Source organism: Martes martes (assembly GCF_963455335.1).
Source record: "Martes martes genome assembly, chromosome: 3".
NCBI classification, from domain to species: domain Eukaryota; kingdom Metazoa; phylum Chordata; class Mammalia; order Carnivora; family Mustelidae; genus Martes; species Martes martes.
In genome coordinates, this window is record NC_137890.1 from 133,956,628 (window position 1) to 133,977,868 (window position 21,241).

Consider the following 21,241-nt stretch of genomic DNA (forward strand, 5'->3'; position numbering starts at 1 on the left):
TATGATAGTATAGTGATGATGCTATTGACTTACTATCTGTTACTCTCAGCATCAGTATTTTTTGTAAAAACCATTACTTGCATTCATCCTCTATAATTTTTCTCAACCAGCCTCCTCTAGCACTCATGCAGTAAACAAAATGCCTGTCAAATAAAGATATCTCCAAACTACAATGGGTGCATGAATTTTCTTTGGATACAAAGCTAAATTTCATTTTATGTGAGAAGCAAACAAGTATGATACCCAATTCATAGAAATTTTGTGAAATTTGTGAAAATTGTGAAAAAATTGTGAAAGTTTGCTGAAATTAATACCATGAGCAAAACACATAGTTTCCTTTAGAAGTGTTCATATTAAAGGCATTTAAGAATTTCATCAAGTGTTGCCTATTTCTCACTAAATTGATTAGCACCATTAGATTTGTGCAGATGCTACCAAGATGTCCTCTACCCATTTTATGAATGACTCTGACTTAAAATTCTAGGATAACTAGAAAGAAGTTGGGTTTATCAAGCAGATTATGGCCTCAAATTAGAAAAGGGCTTTAGAAAAACTTAAACCTCCTGCAGAAAGAATTAATGCTAAGGTATTGTAATCTGCAGGTTCTATCTTATTGAGATTAAACTACATAAAAAGTTTATTTTAATCCTACAAAGCACCAGTGATAATATTTATGTGATTCCTTTGAGGTTATGCATAATTTCTAAATTGAGTCTACTGTGTAGGAGATAGTATAGAAACATATTTTCAGATGCGGTTGGCCTTGACTGCTGAAAATTTACTGAGAGCCAAAGTTTCAGTTACACAAGGCAAATACATTCTGGAGAGCTAGTGTACACCAATGTGACTATACTTAACAACCCTGTATTGTATACTTGAGATCCTCTAAGAGGGCAGATCTCAAATGTTCTCACCACACATACAGGGAAGAAATTGGTAACTGTGTGAGAAGATGGGCTATGTTAATTAGCTTGATTGTGGTGATTATTTTACAATGGATACATATATCAAATTATCAATTTGTACACCTAAAATATTTATAGTTTTTAATTCTTAGTTATACCTCAGTAAAGCAGGGGATGTGGACGAAGAAAGGGCAAAATAAACCTACAAAGATAGTGAAGCCAGTAGCTACTTCTAGAGGGTACAGATTGGGAAAGGACATGGGGGTGCTTTCCAGGTGCTTAAAATGTTATATCATGACCTACCTATTAGATGAGTGTATCACTCTATATATTTATAATTATTATACTATACTAAATATATGTTCTACCTTAATAAGAACTTAAATAAACAAATACATAATTTGGAGAAAAAAAAGACAAGAACATTTATGAGGAAACACACATCTGTGAATCCTATCACTTTGAGCAGCTGTGCTCCACTGGAAACTCCATTCCCAGGGGACCTGCTGGGCTAAGAGGCTCACCCTGATAAATCAAACAGGACAGCCAATTTGCTGAGCCTTTCACCCTTTATCCACTTAATCATTCTTTCATCCAATCAGCAAATAATCATTAAACACCTTCTGTATTTCAAGCCCAGGCCAGAGCACCGGAGAGAGAGCAATGAAAAAAACACTGTCCCTTGCTCAAATACATACATAAATATTTAGTAGGTCAGATAAGTGATACATGCTATGGAGAAGTGAAAAGAAAAGGGGAATATAGTAGTTAAAGGGTAGGATGATCCTATCATGTAAGTAGAGTGGTTAAGAAGGTCTCTCCAAAAAGGTAGCATTTGATCAGAGACCTTTAAAAAAAATTGAAGTGGACCATGCAAATGTAGGAAGGGAGAGTATTTTAGGCAAAGTAATGAAGGCACATACCCCTAGGTGGAGATATGCACAATATTTGAGGAAAGTTAAGGGGTGAGTATAGAGATTGAGAGATGGTAAGAGTGGTAGAAGTTGAGGTCAGAGATGTAGTAGAGGCCAGAACATAGGAGCTTTTAAGGACATTATAAAGACCTCATTTAAAAGTCTCGACATGCCATCTTTTTTTTTTTTTTTTTTTTTTGACAGACAGAGACCACAAGTAGGTGGAGAGGCAGGCAGAGAGAGAGGGAGAGGGGGAGAAGCAGGCTCCCTGCTGAGCAGAGAGTCCGACGCGGGACTCGATCCCAGAATTCTGGGATCATGACCCGAGCCGAAGGCAGTGGCTTAACCCACTGAGCCACCCAGGTGCCCTCGACATGCCGTCTTAAGAGTAAATGGGTGAGGGGCGCCTGAGTGGCTCAGTGGGTTAAAGCCTCTGCCTTCAGCTCAGGTCATGATCCCAGGGTCCTGGGATCGAGCCCCGCATCGGGCTCTCTGCTCTGCAGGGAGCCTGCTTCCTCCTCTCTCTCTGCCTTCCTCTCTGCCTACTTGTGATCTCTGTCTGTCAAATAAATAAATAAAATCTTTAAAAAAAGAGTAAATGGGTGGATAGCAAGGACAGATGCTGGGAGACTTCTTGAATGTTCCTGCAGTAATCCACATGAAAATAAGAGGTTTTGAGTATATTTTGAAGTTAAAGCTAAGGGAATTTGCTGATGGATTGGATGTCAGGCCCAATGTGAAAATGGGAAAGAAGAGTCAACGATGACCCCCAAGTTTGGGGCCTGAGAATCTGGGAGAGGTCTTCCACAGAAAGACTTCAAAACGCTTGGGCTTGTGAGGATGGGAAATTGAGAACTCATTCACTTACATTGGAAATGACTCTTACCAGTTTATGATAGGTCTGCAAGAGCTGAGCTAAAACCAATGGCAGTTTAGAGCAGCGTTTGGCCTCCAGAGAATTTTGTTACGTGGAAGACAGCAGAAAAATCACAAGAAGTATGAGAGTTACATCAGAGGATTGGGTTTTCACTGAAGATGAACGCCAAAATGATGTTGTTCATTGTCTCACATCCATTAATCCTTTTCAATTTCATAACTGTCACTACTAATTTTCATCATATTCCTTTTCATCTTTTTCTCCTCCCTCTTATGCCAGGCTTTCCTTAGTTCTCTTGCATTAGTTTTATAATTCAAGATGCCAGGGTCCGTCTCTAGACCTACTACTGTCCTTCACTAGCCTTACTTCAGCATGTCGTGGCAACCTGGCATGACAGAACTCTGATTCTGCTTGGTTTTACATTATATTCCTTTTGGATTATACAGTTAACAATTTACAAAATCAGGATTAAGGTATGAGTAGGAAACCCTCTTTCCCATAAAATAATATATTTTTTGTTAATTTGGTAGAAGGAACCAACTCAACTTCCCCCCAAATGTCCTGTAGAGTAACTAATAAGTGATTCTAACTGTAAGAACACAACAACTCATCTTGTGCCTACTTTTGTCTTTTTTTAAAGAAAATGTGGACAAAACACTTATTTTGGAGGATATAGAGATTTTTAATAAGTTATAAAAAGACTAATTTTTCCTAATCATTTTTACATTAATTATGTTGATTATGCTATTATACTTTTATTAACAGATAGTTTGTCTTGGAAGAGGTTGGTGTTGGTTAGTTTTTTTGCAGGGTGGGGGTGGGGAGCACTGGTTTAACATGATGAAACCCAGTATAGACTTTATGAAATGCATCACGAGAACAAATTAATGAAACCACCCAAAAGAAATAGCCTTTACCCATGGGGACCCATTAAAATGTTTGAGAGGTTCTCTGTTATGTTTACATTTAATTAATAGTCCCTTTAAAAAAGAAGATGTGATAACATTGCTAACCAGCTGGGTTGGAAATCTCTTAGGATATGCCTTTGCATAAAAACTAGAGAGGCAGTTGAACACTCCTGCCTCAGAATAAGAGTGAGAAACTCTCTGAGGTGTGATAAATCCTGAGGGCAATACTTATCAAACTTCATCTCAGATAAAAAGTTTACTTTTCTAATTAGAATGTGTGGTCCCTTTTCTTACCTCAATCCTATGAATAATATTTCTCTTCAGTTTTAAGACTGACACAAATCTTGGATTGTAAAATTCTAAAAGGAAACTTTCTCCTCTGGTAATTTTACTTGAGGCAGAAAGATTCTGTTCTGTGCAAGGCATTTGTTTTTATATTGAGATAAATTCTAAAGTTGCAAGCATTAAGTTAATGTAAAAAACTAAGTCCTTCTTAAACTTTTTCACTACTTCTGGTGTTTTCTTTCACCCAAGAAGAGATGATCTGGGAGCCCATTTTTGGTTCTACCTTTTTACTATTTTCCCACATCATTTTATAAAATATTCTAACTTTATTAAATATATTTGAGATTTAAACGAATTGTTTTAAATACAGTGAAGGTAAATTCATTCAGATCTCAAGTCATGATAACTATAATTTAATGTGGGTTAAATGAAAGCATATGTACATTTTTTTATGCACCCTGGGTTTTTTTTTTCCCCCATTCAATCTTTCTGTAAATACTCGAATTTGCAGAAAGTTCAGAGATCTGAACTTTCAGATCATTACTAATACTTGGATTATTTTAGAACTCTTTCTGGGGGGGATTATGTTTTTTGAATCAACTATACATGACTCATTAAACTATGTATGTAAAGGACTATAGTAAGTATCGTGAACAGAAAGGAAGGGCATAACTAATGCAGTTTTAGTCTTCTGGATCTTAAAAGCTTCCAGAGAGAAAGGACAGGAATATATATAAAAGATGCAATAGCAAAAACACCAGAGACTTTAATGGGGTTGGGAGGGGGGGAGTGGGGAACACAGCTTGCTACATTCCTATAGTGCTGGAAATTAAAGTGCCAGATGAACCTCATATTACCTGGATCAATGAACTAATTTCATGTTGAAATCATGAAAGAAACCATAATAAGACACTGCCTAAACAGTATAGTTCAAAAGAATTCTGGTTCTGTTTCAGGGCATACACTTTATGATTCTCTGAAGTTATTACTTGATAGACTCAATATTTTTTAATTAAACATATTGTTCTATGAAATAGGAATTTATTTTTCAAAATGCCTGTCTTGTAAACCTCTGAAACAAGTGTCTAAAAAATGCTTTCCCCCCCCCCTTTTTATCTTCCCTATAATTTGAAGGAAAAACTTTTTTTTTCAGTGATTTTCTTTATATGAAAGTGTAGTTGGCACAAAATGTTTCAGGTGTACAGCGTAGTGATACAACTAGTCTATATGTTATGCTATGCTCACCATAAGTGTAGCTACCATCTGTCACCATACAGTGCTCTTGTGTATAATATCATTGACTGTATTTCCTATGCTTTGTGACTAATGCATAAGTAGAAGCCTGTACCTCCCACTTCCCTTCACCTCTTTTGCCCACTGTCTCCTTTGCCACCATCAGTTTGTTCTCTGTATTTATGGGTCTTTTTCTGCTTTTTATATGTTTACTTATGTGTTTGTTTTGTTTTTTTATATCATACATGTAAGTAAAATCATATGGTATTTGTTTTTCTCTATTTCACTTAGCAGAATACCCTGTAGATCTATCCATATTATCACAAATGGCAAGATCTCATTCCTTTTTATGGAAGAGTGAGAACCCATGGTGTACATATATACCATATCTTTACCCACTTGTCTATCAATGGACTTGGCTATTCTAAATAACGCTGCAATAGACATAGGGGTGCATGTATCTTTTTAAATTAGTGTTTTCATTTTCTTTGGGTAAGTACCCAGTAGTGGAATTACTGGATCATATGGTATTTGTTTTTAACTTTTTGAGGAACCTCCATACTGTTTTCTACAGAGGCTGCACCAGTTTATATTCCCATGAACAGTACACAGGGGTTCTGAAAGAAAAATTTTTAATAGATCAATTAATTATAGTTCCTCTTTTTTCAGTTCTTCCTCTTCTTCAAACCAATTGTGGTATTTTTTAAAAATCAACTTTAGTTTTTGAAATTTGTCTTTTGAAATTTGAGTCATTGTGTTTCTGGGTCTTTCTTGGTTGTGGTTCTATTCATCTGCCCTTTATGAAACTTTCTACTCCCTGACCTTTTTTGTACTGCAGCCCCTTGTACATCTCTCCCACTTCTACTCTGTCTCTTTCTCCTTCAAAATTTTCTCTTATTCCACCTGTCCTGGTGGAATACAGGTGGATGTTTAACAACCGGTTTTCAAAAAAAAAAAAGACAGTATGCATACGTACATTTATAGTTGACTATAAATTTTACTGATATAAAGGATCTCTGGTGCATGATTTACAATAATAATATAGGCAATATTCCTTATTGCACATTTCATATAGCTCATTGATTCTCACAGAAAGCTTTTGTTAAATTTTACCAAAATTTTGCATTTATAGATAATCAGTGATTGCAGTTGATGACAAGTATAGTTTTTACCTGAAGGTTGGTTGATAATTTCATTTATGTTGGTCAGTAAGGTAAAAGTGAGACAAAGAAACTATATGTCAAAATTTCATTCATTCATCAATGATGTTTGCAAATCTCAGATACTAGAATTTGAATAATGAAAGAATATTTCCTCAATTTTTGTGCTATTTCCAGTGTCGTGACTACAAATATGACACTTAATTGCTATTTTAATATTTTATTAACATTTCCTGCATTACTTGTTAAGTTTATTCTAGAAAATCAGCAAGTCCTGGTGTATAGCATTTGATGACTTTTGTGGTGTAAAGATCCTCACCGTGGGTTATTTCAGACTACTAATAGGACTTCTTCAAATGTGGAGTCGGGAAGAGATGCCAGTAGTCCAACAGTATGACGTATTTTCCATGACCCAGATAGAAGACAGAAATGTACTCAAGAGCATAGATAATAGTTAAATGATTGGAATGGGATATGTTTTTAGGATTTATTGTCTTTTTAAAAGTAAGTTATAATTTTAAATTCATATAATTTAACTTTTGATAATTGGTTCATTTAACAAGTGCAGCAATTTGTTGCAAAAATGCCTGACAATTGAATGACGAGTTATTATTAAGAACCTAAATGAGCTGGCTCCAGCATGCCATTGCATTCTGTTCCTTAATATTACTGTTTTGGAATGCTCCAGACTTGGCCCTTCTCTATGAGCCTTTTCTTGGTTGGTCCTAAAATATGTTTTTTGTGCATGTGTGACCCCCCAAACTCTCATTTTCTAGCCCAGTCTTTCCTCCTGAGCATCAGATTCAGACCTCCAAATAGCTACGGGTTATTTGTATTTGGAAGTCCCAACCAGCATCCCAAACTCCTTACCTGCCAAGTAGCTCCTGCACCTGTTCATGTCATTCTTGACATTTATCCAGCTGTTCTGGGATCCTCCTTTTCTCTTATATCGCATCTCCAACAAGTCACTAAATCCTGCTGATTTTACCTGCCAGACATGTCTTCAATCTATTATTGTTCTAGTTCCTAACTAGAGTTGCCATGACCTATCCCTCTTGTTAAGACTACTGAACCAGAATCCCAAATGGTTTTCTGGCTCAGAATCTTCCTATACCTTCACATTCTTTTTTTTTTTTTTTTCTCTTCCAGTTTATCCTCCATTCAGCTGTTGGAGACATCAATTTAAGTTGTATCTGCTTGTATCATTCTCTGCTAACAACCCTTCACTTACTCCTCAACGTCTATAGGATATAGACCAAACTCCTGCATGTGGAGGAAAATGCTTTACATAATCTGACCAGTTTCCCTAACGTCATTTCTCACCCATGTCTACTGTGTACACTTTGCTTTCATCACAATTCTGCACTGCTTGTAATTCCTATGTACAATACATTTTGTTCCTTCTTGGCCTACAATTCCACTTATACTCTTTTTGGCTAATACTTTGACTTAATTCAGGCTCTATCTTTTCCACAAAGCCTCTTCCAATCTCTCAGCAAACGAGCCAGCTGAGGTAGACTTTTTCCATGCTACCAAAATAGCCCTTTTATATTTATGGTTTTAGTCAGCTTATCCACTTACACTCATTTATTTCTATCCTTATATGCCTAACCCAAACCAAAAATAAATCCCCCGAGGAGAGGAAACTGTATACATAACTAAGTATATAAAAGATACTCAATAAATATTTAATGGAGAAATGAATGAATAAGCTTAAAACATTGTAAATAAAATGTTCCTCAGCTTATCAAAGTAGCATGTTCTACGCCTAGAGTTCCAAAGGCAGAGTTGTTTTTAACATAGAGTACTTGAAAGTTTTCCCTATATCTTCTAATTAAAATCAATTTCTTCTGAACATAATTTTAGAAACTTCTACCAATTTTCTTAATATTATCTAGGACTCAAGCTTTGTGAAGAGCCTTTTTTTAAATAGAGTGGAAGTATCAGAAAATTGTAGATGAGCTCCACATCAAGGAGAATTAATTTATCAGCAAAGAACATCTTGAAAAGCATTTTGTCCTCAGATTTTAGTTTAATAATCATTCATTCCTTGTTCGTCATGTAACAGCACAGTATTAGGACGGCAATAATGAAAAAAAATAAGTAGTTTAAACACTTAGGAAGAGAATGATGAGAAATCAAGGAAATACAGAATACATTTTAAGTTAGAAATAACTGACAAGTTATTTTTAGTTGAATCTATTCAAGTTGAATCTACTCAAAACTGCCATGTGTTAGAAATTATTCAGTTGAGGGCCATCACAGGGAAAGCTTTGCATAAGCATTCTATTTATTCTGAATATCAGTATTTTACATGCCTGTCTCTCTTCTCAGGTTGTGTGCGGAGGTTTCCATGCTGCCAAGTTGACATCGAGTCAGGGAAAGGAAAAATCTGGTGGAACATCAGGAAAACGTGCTATAGGATAGTTGAACACAGTTGGTTTGAAAGCTTTATTGTTCTCATGATCCTGCTCAGCAGTGGAGCTCTGGTAAGTTAATGATACCCAAAGCAATCACTCGAGTCAGTATTTTTAATAAATGAGGTGGAGGATAAAAATATGGAAGTGTTTTACCTAAAAATGAATTCCTATGTTAGGACTAGGACAAAATTTTAGTTTAGTTCAGGAAATACTTGGTAAGCACTACTACAGGCATTATTTTTGCTTCCTTGAATGCAAAGGCGGATAAGATCCAGGTGCTTTTCTCAAGGAGTTCAGAGACCATTGGGGAGAAAGGCACAGGTGATTACAGAGCTGGGATGGGTTTGTAAGTGAGGAATATGCTTGACAAAAACTCTTCAGCAAGAGATGAACAGTTGTCTGCTTGGAATTTCAGAAAAGTAGTTGACGTTTTGCAAGATCTAGAAAGATGACTAGGATTTTCCAGCCAGATGGGGTGGGCTGAAGAACAAGTGTACGGGGACAAGGAAGCATAAAACATCATGAAGTATTCAGGAAATTAAAAGTTTCCAAGTTGTAGAAAGTGACATTAGAGGAAGAGCAAATACAGGGAGGAGAGTGGTGGCCACAGGTACTGTGACAAAGATAGGCAGCGCCAGCTTCTGAAGCATCTTACAAAACAAACTAACTTTAGCGTGATAATGGAACACATTTCTCACTCTTGTACATATACCAAGCATGTTCTATGAGAGTTGAAAGGGACCTGGGAGAGTTACAAACTCCCTGAGGCTTTTCTTATTTTTCTTTCCTGCTGACATGAACAGAGATGAACCATTATAAACCCAGTTTCAGCTAGAAATACCACTGGAAATTCCATTATACTAGAAACAGAGTACTCAAGAACTTTGTAAATTGTCTCACAGATAGTCTTCATGGATCTAGGGTAGGATTTTTATAAGAAGTTAACCTTTTGCTATTTCATGGATGCCGCTAGAATATATGAGACCTCTAAGTCAGAGACAAAGGATTTTATTACTCATGACATTGAAACCAATATGAACTTCAACATGTTTGTGTTGGTTCGTCTTGTCCCCAAGTCTCACGAGGGCCTGGTATGGGGATAAATTAATGGCACACACAAAATGGAGTAACATCACAGCTGAAGAGCACTAAATTAGGGAGTCTTTTTTTTTTTAAGGAAGGGAGGGGCGGGGAGGGAGAGAGAGGGAATCTTAAGCAGGCCCCATGCCCAGCATGGAACCCAATGCGGGGCTCCATCTCACAACCCTGAGATCATAACCTGAGCCAAAATCAAAGTTGGCCACCCAGGTGCCCTAGGAAAACCTGTCCTTTTAAAGAAAGCAGTAAGCAACCTTGCTTTTTTTGTCCCAGACAGAGACACTGTCTCATCCCCCATGGTTGCCTGTTGCAAAAGCAGCCCTGAGTAAAGAGCAGGTCAGGGCCTTGCCTTCTTGGCCCACTGAGCAAGGACATGCAAAGATGCTCAGAGGCTTCAGGGATGGCCTCTCCTAAAACAGAGATGAGTAAGAAAAACGGTACTCCTCTTATCCGGTGAAATGCAAGTAGGAATCTCAACAACGTCTACATTATCTTGTATTCCTAATCGCTACTAGAAGTTTATTCCATGCTGAGTCACACATGTGACTGAGACTTTTAGAAAGGAGAGAAGAAAAAATTAACGAGAAGCTTAGAGTAATCCTTTGTTCAAAATGTCTAAAAAGGAAGATGACATTTTTTGGCAAAAGGCACTCTCAAAACTAAAATTCTGGAGGGCCTGTATGACTCTGTCGATTCAGTGTGGGACTCTTGATTTTGGCTCAGGTCATGATCTCAGGGTCGTGAGTTCAAGCCCCACGTTGGGCTCCACACTTGGCCTGGAGTCAGCTTGAGATTCTCTCTCTCCCTCTCCCTCGGGTCTTCCCCTGCTCAGGCACCTGTGCGCTCTCTGGTGCTCTCTCTTTCTCTCAAATAGATAAATGGATAAAATCTTTAAAGAAAACTGAAATTCAAAGAATCATATGATGAAGAAAAGGGAAAGATATTTTAAGAAATGGCTGTTTTTACTCATAGTTTGCTAATTAAGCTAGATTTTTAAAATACTCGCCTATAAAACAAACAAAAGGTAACAACCAAGTTAGTACATATTTATTATGTTTCAAGATCTTTGTATAGTTTTTTCACTTAATCTTTAAACAATCCTGTGAAATAATGATAATTTTGCTTATTTTGCCAATGAGGAAGTTGGGTGGGGAGTATAAAAGTTGTTTCATGTCCAAAAGCTATTATATGACAGACCCATAACTTAACCGAGCTCTAAAATCAAAACCAACCATATCTTTTCACTGATTTCTGGATCCTCAAAAAGGAGAGGACACACTGTGTAGAAACAAATGAGTGGTAGCTGAAATGAGTAACAGTAAAACCTACACCCCATGTTGGATAGAGCTCACATAATGATGTCCTTGCCTCTTTGCTCCCATATCCATGGAAGTAGTCCTAGAAGTTAGCCAGGAGCCCTGCAGGCTGAGTCTTGTTTCCAGCTCTGGGACTAGTCAGAACAAGGTGTACCCAGGCATCAAGAGTACTCAGCATCAAGACTTGCTACTCATTCATTCAGCAAACTCTCTTACCTCCTGCTTTGTTTTTGATACAGCTCTAGGCACTGGGAATGCATAAGCATGTAAGAACTGAAGGGGGTTTCCAAATCCTACTAGTGGGTGTGAAGGAGAGTACAGGGTGAGAAAGGTATATGTGACTAGCTGATCTGGGAATCATTCCTACATTACCAGGATTCATCTAATTTGGAGAGAGATAAACGGGAGTCAGATGAAGTAGAAATTACTGCAATTATCAGAGATCATGGTTCTTTTAGAGGACTATAGATAATTTTATTCTTTGCTCCCTTTAACCTGTGGTGACCAGTGGTACATACTAGTAAGAAGTCCAGAAGTAAGTGTTACCTAGTAGCTGTAAACCAGAAGAAAGTCAGCTAGCACATTATAGTATTTATCTTCCAACATAGAATTCTCCATCAGAATTTTATTTCCTGCTTTTGTTATGAATCATAAGCTTTAAGTTGGATGTGAATTGAAATTTGAATACTATTTTCACAGGCTTTTGAAGATATATATATTGAAAAGAAAAAGACCATTAAGATTATCCTGGAGTATGCTGACAAGATATTCACTTATGTCTTCATTCTGGAAATGCTTCTAAAATGGGTAGCTTATGGTTATAAAACGTATTTCACCAATGCCTGGTGTTGGCTGGATTTCTTAATTGTTGATGTAGGTTGGATTTATCTTACAAATAAGTATTCTGAGAACCTTCACTAATGTTGCTTGTTATCACATTTTAATCTTGGTTAGCTTTTTGTACTTTCAGACTATAGCTTTATGGGTATTTTTGAAATATTAATGTAGCCAGTAGAACTATTTCTATAAGGAGTATTAAAAGAGAAATTCTGCAGTGAATATGAATTCTTTCTTGTACCATTCTAACCTTTATAACTTACTTGTGCATAAGTTTTCTGCAATCAGAAAATGTGATTTTATATACGTGTGTATATACATGATTTGAATATCATTTTACTGGGAAGAAGAACAAAATGCAAAACTAGGTGGTGACAGTGGGAATGGAAATGGGCAGAGGCACAATTTAAAAAGATAAAACATTGATTTTTTTTTTTTTACAATATAAAATTAGAAAATAAAAGAGGATAAGGGATATATCAAGTTGTCTGATATGTTAGCTGAGAGTTATGTAAAATGGTTGTGCTAAAGCTTAACAACTCTGGGTTAAGGAGTTGGGGGGGGCATGGAATTTCAAAATATTTATCTCTGTCACAAGGAGAGGGAAAACCAAAATGAGTCGGAACTCTTGTCCCCACCTGAAACATCCAACTTACCCTTTATTTCTAGAGTGGCAGGGAAGCAGAAAAATAGGCATTGGCAATTTCAAGTAATACATTCAGAGAACCATTCAATATTTGGTTGATGGAAAATATATAAGAATGCTTTAGCTTATGTATTATTTTTAAAAGAGCAGAATATTTTTTAGGAATCTTATTGAAAAAGGAGAGGAATCCTAAAACAACTGTGAGATTAAGGCATCTCAAATAGAAATGATACAGCACCCAGTTTTTCAATTTATTCTTATTTAGTGTATTCAACTTTATTTTATATCTTAATGGTATAATTTAATAATATATCACATATAATAATTATATTATTATATTTTATATTATTTTAAATTGCTATCTTAAATTAATTCATGACCTCAACTTCCCCATCTAATTTTTCTTAGGATGATTTATTTTTTTTCCTTTTTCTACTAATTCTAGATTTTACAAGATCTAGTCTTTGTGGCTAGGGAATTGTATTACAATTCTTAGAGATTTGTCTTCCATCTGATGTGGAATTAGAGGGCAACACATGAATGTTTATAGTGCTAACAAGTGCTCTAACACTTGTTTAACCAAGAGTTTGCATCATCAAACTTTACAGAAAAGATAAATATGGCATCATTCATAGAAATCAAAATTACAAGTAAGCATGACTATAAATAGCCAAATCTGACTACAAAATTAAACCAAAACTCATCATATCTATTCAGAAGTTCAATTTCTCAACTGTTATCCAAAAACTAATGATGTACTGTATGGTGACTGATATAACACCATAAAGAAAAAAAAAAGAAAAAAGAAAAAGAAAGCTCAGTGAACTCTTTTTTAACAGCTCAATATATAAAATATTATAAGCAATAACACTTTTGTTTTCTCTATCAGTGATGTACAAAAACAATTTTTTTTGGGTATAGCTATATATTACACCTCTTATGTTCTCTTAGGACCTCTCTGTGAGATCTGTAATTTTTGAGATCTTATATTAGTGATTCCATATTGATTGTTCTTTAATTTACTTATATATATATATATGTTACCTAGTTACTGGCTAGAAAAATAAATGTAAGATAGATGCTTTTGTAACATAATAGAGTTAAAGAAAGGCTAACCAAAATAAGAAGAAATGATAGAAGGAATGTTAGGTTATTTCTTTTCTTTTCTCTTAACCATTTAATACAATTGGGTCTTTTAAAAGTCATAAAATATTTAAGATATTAAAAAACCTTTAATAATATTATCATAAACATAGTTATTTTTATCACTCAGTCTGCAAAAGTAAAGTTTATACATACAATTGAATTTATTTTAGGTTAAGAAAGAGATAAGTCCATTTCATAGCAGAAATTATTTTGTCTTGTATTTGAAAATCTGAACTGGTGAACCTTAATATTTAAGAGTATGGAATATACAGAATTCAGATATATAGCTTCAATTTGAACTGTTATTTAATATTTTGAGAAAAAGTAAGTGAATGTACATGCAAACACAAATGCATATTTTATATTATATATAATATATATTCCATATGTAATATTTTTATAATGCAACATGGAGAGCAAAGCTGGACACAACATTCTTGCTGGTAGAGGTGCAAATTTAGTGATGCAGATTTGGAGGAGGACCTGAGATTTTATTTCTCAAGAATTGAACCAGTTATCTAGCGTTGTTCTGAAAGTACGATCCCTGAACCAACAAATTGGTGGGAACTTATTAGTAATGCAGTTCTCAGGACCTACCCAAGATCTACTCAACTAGAATCTCAGGTGTTGGGACCCAGAACACTGTTGTTATATGCCTTCCAGATAATTCTGATGCATACTGGGGTTTCAGAACCACTGATCTGATTTGATATTCACAGGATGGACTTGTTGGATTTCCATAGGCTTCTTGAACTGAAATTTGTTTGCCTGAGCCTTAGTCATCAGTAGTGGCATATACTGTGTATATACATATGTTTGCTTAGATAAATAGATGTGTGTATGTCTTCTCATTTACAGAGTAATCTCTAGTTTTCTCAATAATATGTATCTATTATATTCAGTATCGTGACACCTAACAGTGGTTTGGAAATTAGGTCTGCCATTTCTGTAAGGGTTATTCCCATTATAATAGACATTTTAAAACTTTTTTTTTCCTGATTAAAAGGAATACTTGCTATTCTAATTAAAGAGCATATTTTCTTAAGTGTACTTAATTGGAAAATAATGGACCTGAATGACTTGGGTGAATTTCAGAATGATATGAGGGAGGATTAGTTCTGTTGGACATGTAGCATAAAGACTTAAAATGATACATGTTATATTAAGACATTTGGAAGCAATTGGATGAGAAAGAACAAAACACTTCAACACATCTTGATTCATAATCAGTTTCCTTGTCTCTGATAGCAGGAGCAGCGAACTTGTGAGCAACAAATTTTTCTACTCTGTCAATAGTTAAATATAAGGAGGTTGATTCTCAGGTATTCCTAGTCCTCCCTGGAAAATTTTAATCTTTTAGTCAGTACTTAATTCATAATGAAGAGCTATATACCGGCCATTGTTTTTAGACATTGCTTCCTGCTACACAGTGTAAAAACAAATGAATATTTTAAATGGAACTTACTCAGAGACTGAATGTGTTTACAGATCAAGATGTAAGGTCATTGAGGAGCTCGTTACTCTCTTACCAGAATGTGTATTGATTTTATTTCTGTCCATGTTCTTTCTTCAAAGATAGTCTATGATAAGAACACAAATTTCTGTTGGGTACTGGTTATGGTCATTGTGGCAGGTCTAACATGATGAAGTTCTGTATGCCTGTGTTTATTGTAAAGCCAATGAGATCACGTACTCTTGTGCTCTCTTCAATGCAGTTGAGATTTCTCCCACTATTACTGGGTAAATCTTTGGTGCCAGTTCTGAGAAACGGCAAGGCAGAGCAGTCTTGTGGGGAATTAGCTCCATCTCAAAATCATGAGTCTTCAAAATGCTTTTGAATAAGGTTTATACTAGGACTTAAATCTGATTGAGTCAGAGCCACACTCTTATGACTTAACTTCAGAATCACACACTTTGCTATGCCCTAGGTTTTATTATAATTAAAATTTTTATAGTTGCTCTAATTAAATGTACAGCATAGATGGATAATATAAGTTGCTCAAATTAAATGAAGAGCGTATCTGATTAAATATATCCAGCATAAGTTCAGAATTAATAAGCAAGTACATAATCATTGATGACAGAAATTGTGAAAAGCTTGTGTGATTTTTATTCAGATATAAGAAATAACCTACTTTCTTTCTATTTCTTTTTATTTTCCTTAGCCTTCCTTTAAAGCTATTTCCTTAAAAAAGCATTCAATCATCTTATCTATTTTTAGGCAATGACTAGACAGCTCGATATATAAAATATTGCTCTTGTTGATCTGCTCTTAGTGATCTTTGAAATTGACTTCGCCTCTTTGTGCTTTACAATTACATTGAAATAATTAACAAAAATTTTATTTTTTTGTAGGTTTCTTTGGTTACTTTAGTTGCAAGCACTCTTGGCTACTCAGACCTTGGCCCCATCAAATCCCTTCGGACACTTAGAGCTTTAAGACCTCTAAGAGCTTTATCTAGATTTGAAGGAATGAGGGTAAGAAAATGCTAAACTTTCTAATATCCTTATTTTCTAAATGGAGTATTAAATATAAAAAATAAGTACGTAGAAATTATGGACTGTTTATATTTATATGTACATATATCTACATATATACCTATAGATGGACTGCTTATATATGTCTGTGTGTACATATGCATATACATAGTATTCAGTGCATATAGTTTAACAAAGAGTAAATCAAATACAGTAAAGCCTCCTTCCCATAATATCGTTAGGCAATAATCCAAATAAGTGACTAATCCTTTTTTAAATGAAAATCTGCTCTGTGCTAGGAATGTGAAGGGAACACTCATTCTGCTAACATCTCCCATATACAAGTTATCAAGGACTTACCTGTATCCGATGCTCATATTTTATAGGGCACCTGGGTGGCTCTGTCAGTTAAGTGTCTGCCTTCAGCTCAGGTCATGATCCCAGGGTCCTAGGATTGAGTCCCCACAGCGAGCTCCCTGCTTAGCAGGGAGTCTGCTCCTTCCTCTGCCTGCTGCTCCCCCTGCTTGTACTGTCTCTCTCTCTGTCAAATAAATAAATAAAATCTTTAAAAAAAATTTTTTTTGAAGAGCTACTGTGGGTAGGGATCATAACAACAAACAGGGAAGTGAAGTGGCATCAGCCACCACCTTAAATTTCGTCCTTAAAATAAATGTTTCACTGAAAGTAGAATTACCCCCAAAATCACACTTGACAAAACTAAAGCCCTGAGAATTTACATAATTTCTACTAGGCTGCATGGTGCCTGAAAGGAGGTCATTTTGTAGAGACAAATAATGACTAGTAGCAACTTAGCTTTAAGAGCTACATTAAACCAGCAACTTCATAAAATGCATGGAGGACAGTAACCTTGTTCTCTCCAATTAGTCCATACCCTCATTTATTGCTGCTGTCCCCGAATTTCCTTTTTACCAGCTTCACACTTGCTTTCTCATGCTCCTGTTGTTCTCTGGACTGGGAATGCTTCTCCCAGCCCTGTCGCAGCCCTAACTCATCATTAGAGTAGACAGATACCTACCCGGCCAATAAGACTCAGTTTAAATTTGCTGTGTCTCTTCACCGTCGGGCTTAAGTGGGCAACTTCCCTCTATGTTCAGACATACAAAATCCTTGTTATATTGTTTTTTACTTATTTATCTGACTTCCTCTTTACCTGTTGTCCCTGAATAACTTACATGCAGATTAGTCTATCTCACTGCTTCTCTAAGTGCCATCCTCAGACCACCCATCAGCATCATCTGAGAACTTACTAGAAATCCAAATGCCCAGGACCCGCTCCAGACACACTGACTCATAAACTCTGGGATGGGGCTTGGTAATCTGAAACCTCAGGTGACTATCGGGTATCTTTTAGTCTAGCAGATCTTCAGTGTTATCTCTGCTAAACTGTGACTTTCTACAGCTTCAGGCATCCAGTGTACAATGGCTATGAGAGATCATGATTATACCAAAAAAAAAATCATAAGTTAACCCTTTTTATCATACAAGAATTGAAAAATTATAATATATGTTATTATGCAGAAAGGTGGTATTGGAATCCATTGGCATTAACTTCATTTTTTGAGCACTGGTAGAATGTTACAATCTGTCTAGAACTTAAAACTGATTTCTGGACTCTGTATCAGTATACTGCATTTTCACGAATGAAGAATATACTTTCCCCTACAAAACTACTTCCCTCAGCAATTAAGCTAGCCCATTATTTTATCCTCTATGCTCTTTGTTCTTTATCTATAATAGAGCTGATCTGGATGCAGGAAAATGGTTTAATATATCTGGAGGACCAGCTGTGTCTCTTTAGTATTTATTAACCACGCAAAAAGATATGTTCCTTCACACTGCAGGATGTTTCTGAAGAATAAATAAAATTTGAGGCGTTTTGTAGTTAGTTTCCTTTGAGTCTTGAGGCTCTTAAGCTTATTGACTTTCTCAAATGGCTTCTTATCCAACCAATATGGACCTATCCCACTCAGAGACCCACCGTTGCTCACATTCTTTCAGCAAACATTTCAAACACCAACTATGTGTCAGTTATTATGCTATAAAAAGAGTACCATGGTGAAGAGACCCAGTCTCCAACATGGAATAGGGACAAAAATCATGGAGAGACAGACAGGGGAACAGTAGTTATTCTAGGACATCAGTTCTGAAGTAGGAAGCACGCAACACTACAGAAACATGGAGGCTGGAATGGCTGCCTGGGGAAGTCTAGGTAGGCCTCACAAGGAATTGATGTTGGAGCCATGACTGAAAGAGTGGGCCCAAATCCCTGGCGTGTAGACATTCCAGGCAGAGACGCTACCTGGGGGGAGACGCACAGGATTGAGTGCGCAAGGCATATTTGAGCAAGATCAGTGTGCCTAGGTGATAAGCTCAGTGGGGAGGGAAGTAGGAAGTAGGAAGTAGGATGAAAGCACAGGATTGAACAAGAGTTGGCCTCTTTGAACTTTATTCTCTACTCCTGTTCTTCCTAACCCTTTTAGTGTCGTGTACACTATCAGAATCTCATAAAAATATGAATCATCTCTTCATTAAAAAATATACCTATAATGTTTTTCATATAATTTCATGCTCGCTTGGAACCTCAACAGGACCACAGACCCCAGGGTAATAACTATTGCTCTAGGCCAGAAGTCGACAAACTAAAGCCCACAGGCCTGTTGTCTGTTTTCTTTTCTTTTTTTTTTTTTTAAGATTTTATTTATTTATTCACAGGCAGAGATCACAAGTAGGCAGAGAGGCAGGCAGAGAGAGAGGAGGAAGCAGGCTCCCTGCTGAGCAGAGAGCCTGATGTGGGGCTCGATCCCAGGACCCTGAGATCATGACCTGAGCCGAAGGCAGAGGCTTTAACCCACTGAGCCACCCAGGTGCCCCCTGTTGTCTGTTTTCTAAACGAAGTTTTACTGCTTCTTAGCCACATCCATTTGTTTATAATTTATTATAAGAATAAGAATTGAAAAGAATTGAATAATTGCAACAGAAACCATATCACCCTGCAAGCCTAAAAAATATTTAAGAAAGTGTTTGCCAACTCCTGCTCTAGACAATCTCAGAAGTAGTCAGAGATGCTCAGTGTTTCACCATTTGGAAAAGAGAGGGAACACAATGCTCTTATTTAACAAATTAGACTTCAACACATTTGGACTCAAATTCAGACTAGAGCTGAAGTATGAAAAGACAGATAGGTTTTGAAAGGTGGAGGGATTAGGAAAATCTGGAGAGTGATAAATGCTGCGATAGTCTGCATGCAGGAAAATTGGAGTGGCAAGAGGCACTGGTCGTTAGTAACAATGGAAATGCCAACAAGCAGAAATAAAGGAACTATTAAAGATAAACTACTTCATTTATATTTTAACTGAGGCAAGCATTGTCTATATTTAGCCAAGGACTTATATATAAAGTATATTTAGACTTAGAATAATGAATTTGAAAAGGTGGCTCTTATTTAGCTGATGAAGAAACAGATGTCCCAAGGTCTTAATTGAATTCACATATCCCACAATCAGCAGAACCAACTAAATAGAAAGGGGTCATACAATAAAAGACTCCTAACCTCAACTCCAGCTTATATACACCAATCATTATTGTATATGGGAGAATTTTAACACTGATCATTCCAGGACCATGAACCTTTAAATGTACATTTAAATGTACATTTTATTTGTTATCATTCATACTTAGAATTTTCTTTTTTTTCCCCCTAGAGTATGCAGATTTACGACTTCACCTTACATATACCAGGTTTTTGGTTTATTATTTTTATTTTTCATTTATTTAAGCTGTGGTATAATATTAGTTACTTTGTTTTGCATTGTGGCTATAGTTTCAATGTATGTTTATCATGTACTTTAGTAAACTTGTTCACAGGGCTCCTGTCTCATTCTCTCTTGCTTGGCATACTACTGAGCATAGACATTCAATTAATACATGTTGGTTGGTGATTTGATGTCTTAAACATGTATGGGTGGCTTTTCTGATTTCTTTAATTCTGCATTGTGTTTCGTTAATGTCGACCATTTAACAACTTTCCTACTCCTAATCATCCTTTCCTTTCTTTTGACTACTAGGTGGTCGTGAACGCCCTCATAGGTGCAATTCCTTCCATCATGAATGTACTACTAGTGTGTCTTATATTCTGGCTAATATTTAGCATCATGGGAGTAAATTTGTTTGCTGGGAAGTTCTATGAGTGTGTTAATACCACAGATGGGTCACGCTTTCCAACAAACCTCGTTCAAAATCGTTCCGACTGTTACGCGCTGATGAATGTTAGTCAAAATGTACGATGGAAGAACTTGAAGGTGAACTTTGATAATGTTGGACTTGGTTACCTCTCTCTACTTCAAGTGGTAAGTGAGCCCTGTCACAAATGCTTGATATTTTAGTAGACACTAGGTGAGGGATATAAGTCATTCTTTAAGTAATCTATCCCTAGAAATTAAAGGCAAGGTACTTTGTGACTTTAAAAGGAAGACTTGGTCTTTCTTAGAACATGTGCCTATAAAACATGAGTTAAGAAGCAAAGATTCTGTTGCATTTGAGAGTCATTAATTCATAAATGACTTTCAGTGTCATGTGGCTCCTCACCATTTGTGCCATGTGACTGTTCCTCCAAAAATAAATAGTTTTTGGACTGCCAGTTTTATACTACATGGGAATGAGAATAACATCCTACTATCACAGAGGATCCTTAAGAAATGGACAAAAAAAAAAAATGTTTCCTACCTTGTTCTAAAATTCCCCTCTACCTCTGGAAAAATAAAAGTTTATGTGCAAACTTTGCAGGCATTGTAACAACCTGGAAATAATTAACTAGGACTGAGTTTTAGAATGTGACTTGGGACTATGTCCTTTTGGTTCTTGACAGAGCACCTTATATTAAATTGATATTTTGAAATATAGTAAAGCCCAGTGATCTGGTGTCACTAAATGTAACAATAAGTGGATTAAACTCATGTATGGCTATTGTAGAGTGTGAGCCTCACATTCAGATTTTATTG

General features: G+C 36.1%; 1 protein-coding gene across 3 annotated transcripts in view; it reads left to right on the forward strand.

Annotated features, from left to right (window-relative positions):
* Positions 1–21,241, forward strand: part of SCN9A (sodium voltage-gated channel alpha subunit 9) — a gene marked incomplete at both ends in the record, with an annotated part of 99,157 nt that overhangs the window by 63,389 nt on the left and 14,527 nt on the right. For all 3 annotated transcript variants that reach the window (XM_080798011.1, XM_080798010.1, XM_080798009.1), the window contains 4 exons: positions 8,617–8,771; positions 11,816–11,989; positions 16,101–16,223; positions 20,309–20,590. In XM_080798011.1, the coding sequence (XP_080654137.1) occupies positions 8,617–8,771; positions 11,816–11,989; positions 16,101–16,223; positions 20,309–20,590 (734 nt within the window). The remainder of the gene's footprint in view (positions 1–8,616; positions 8,772–11,815; positions 11,990–16,100; positions 16,224–20,308; positions 20,591–21,241) is intronic.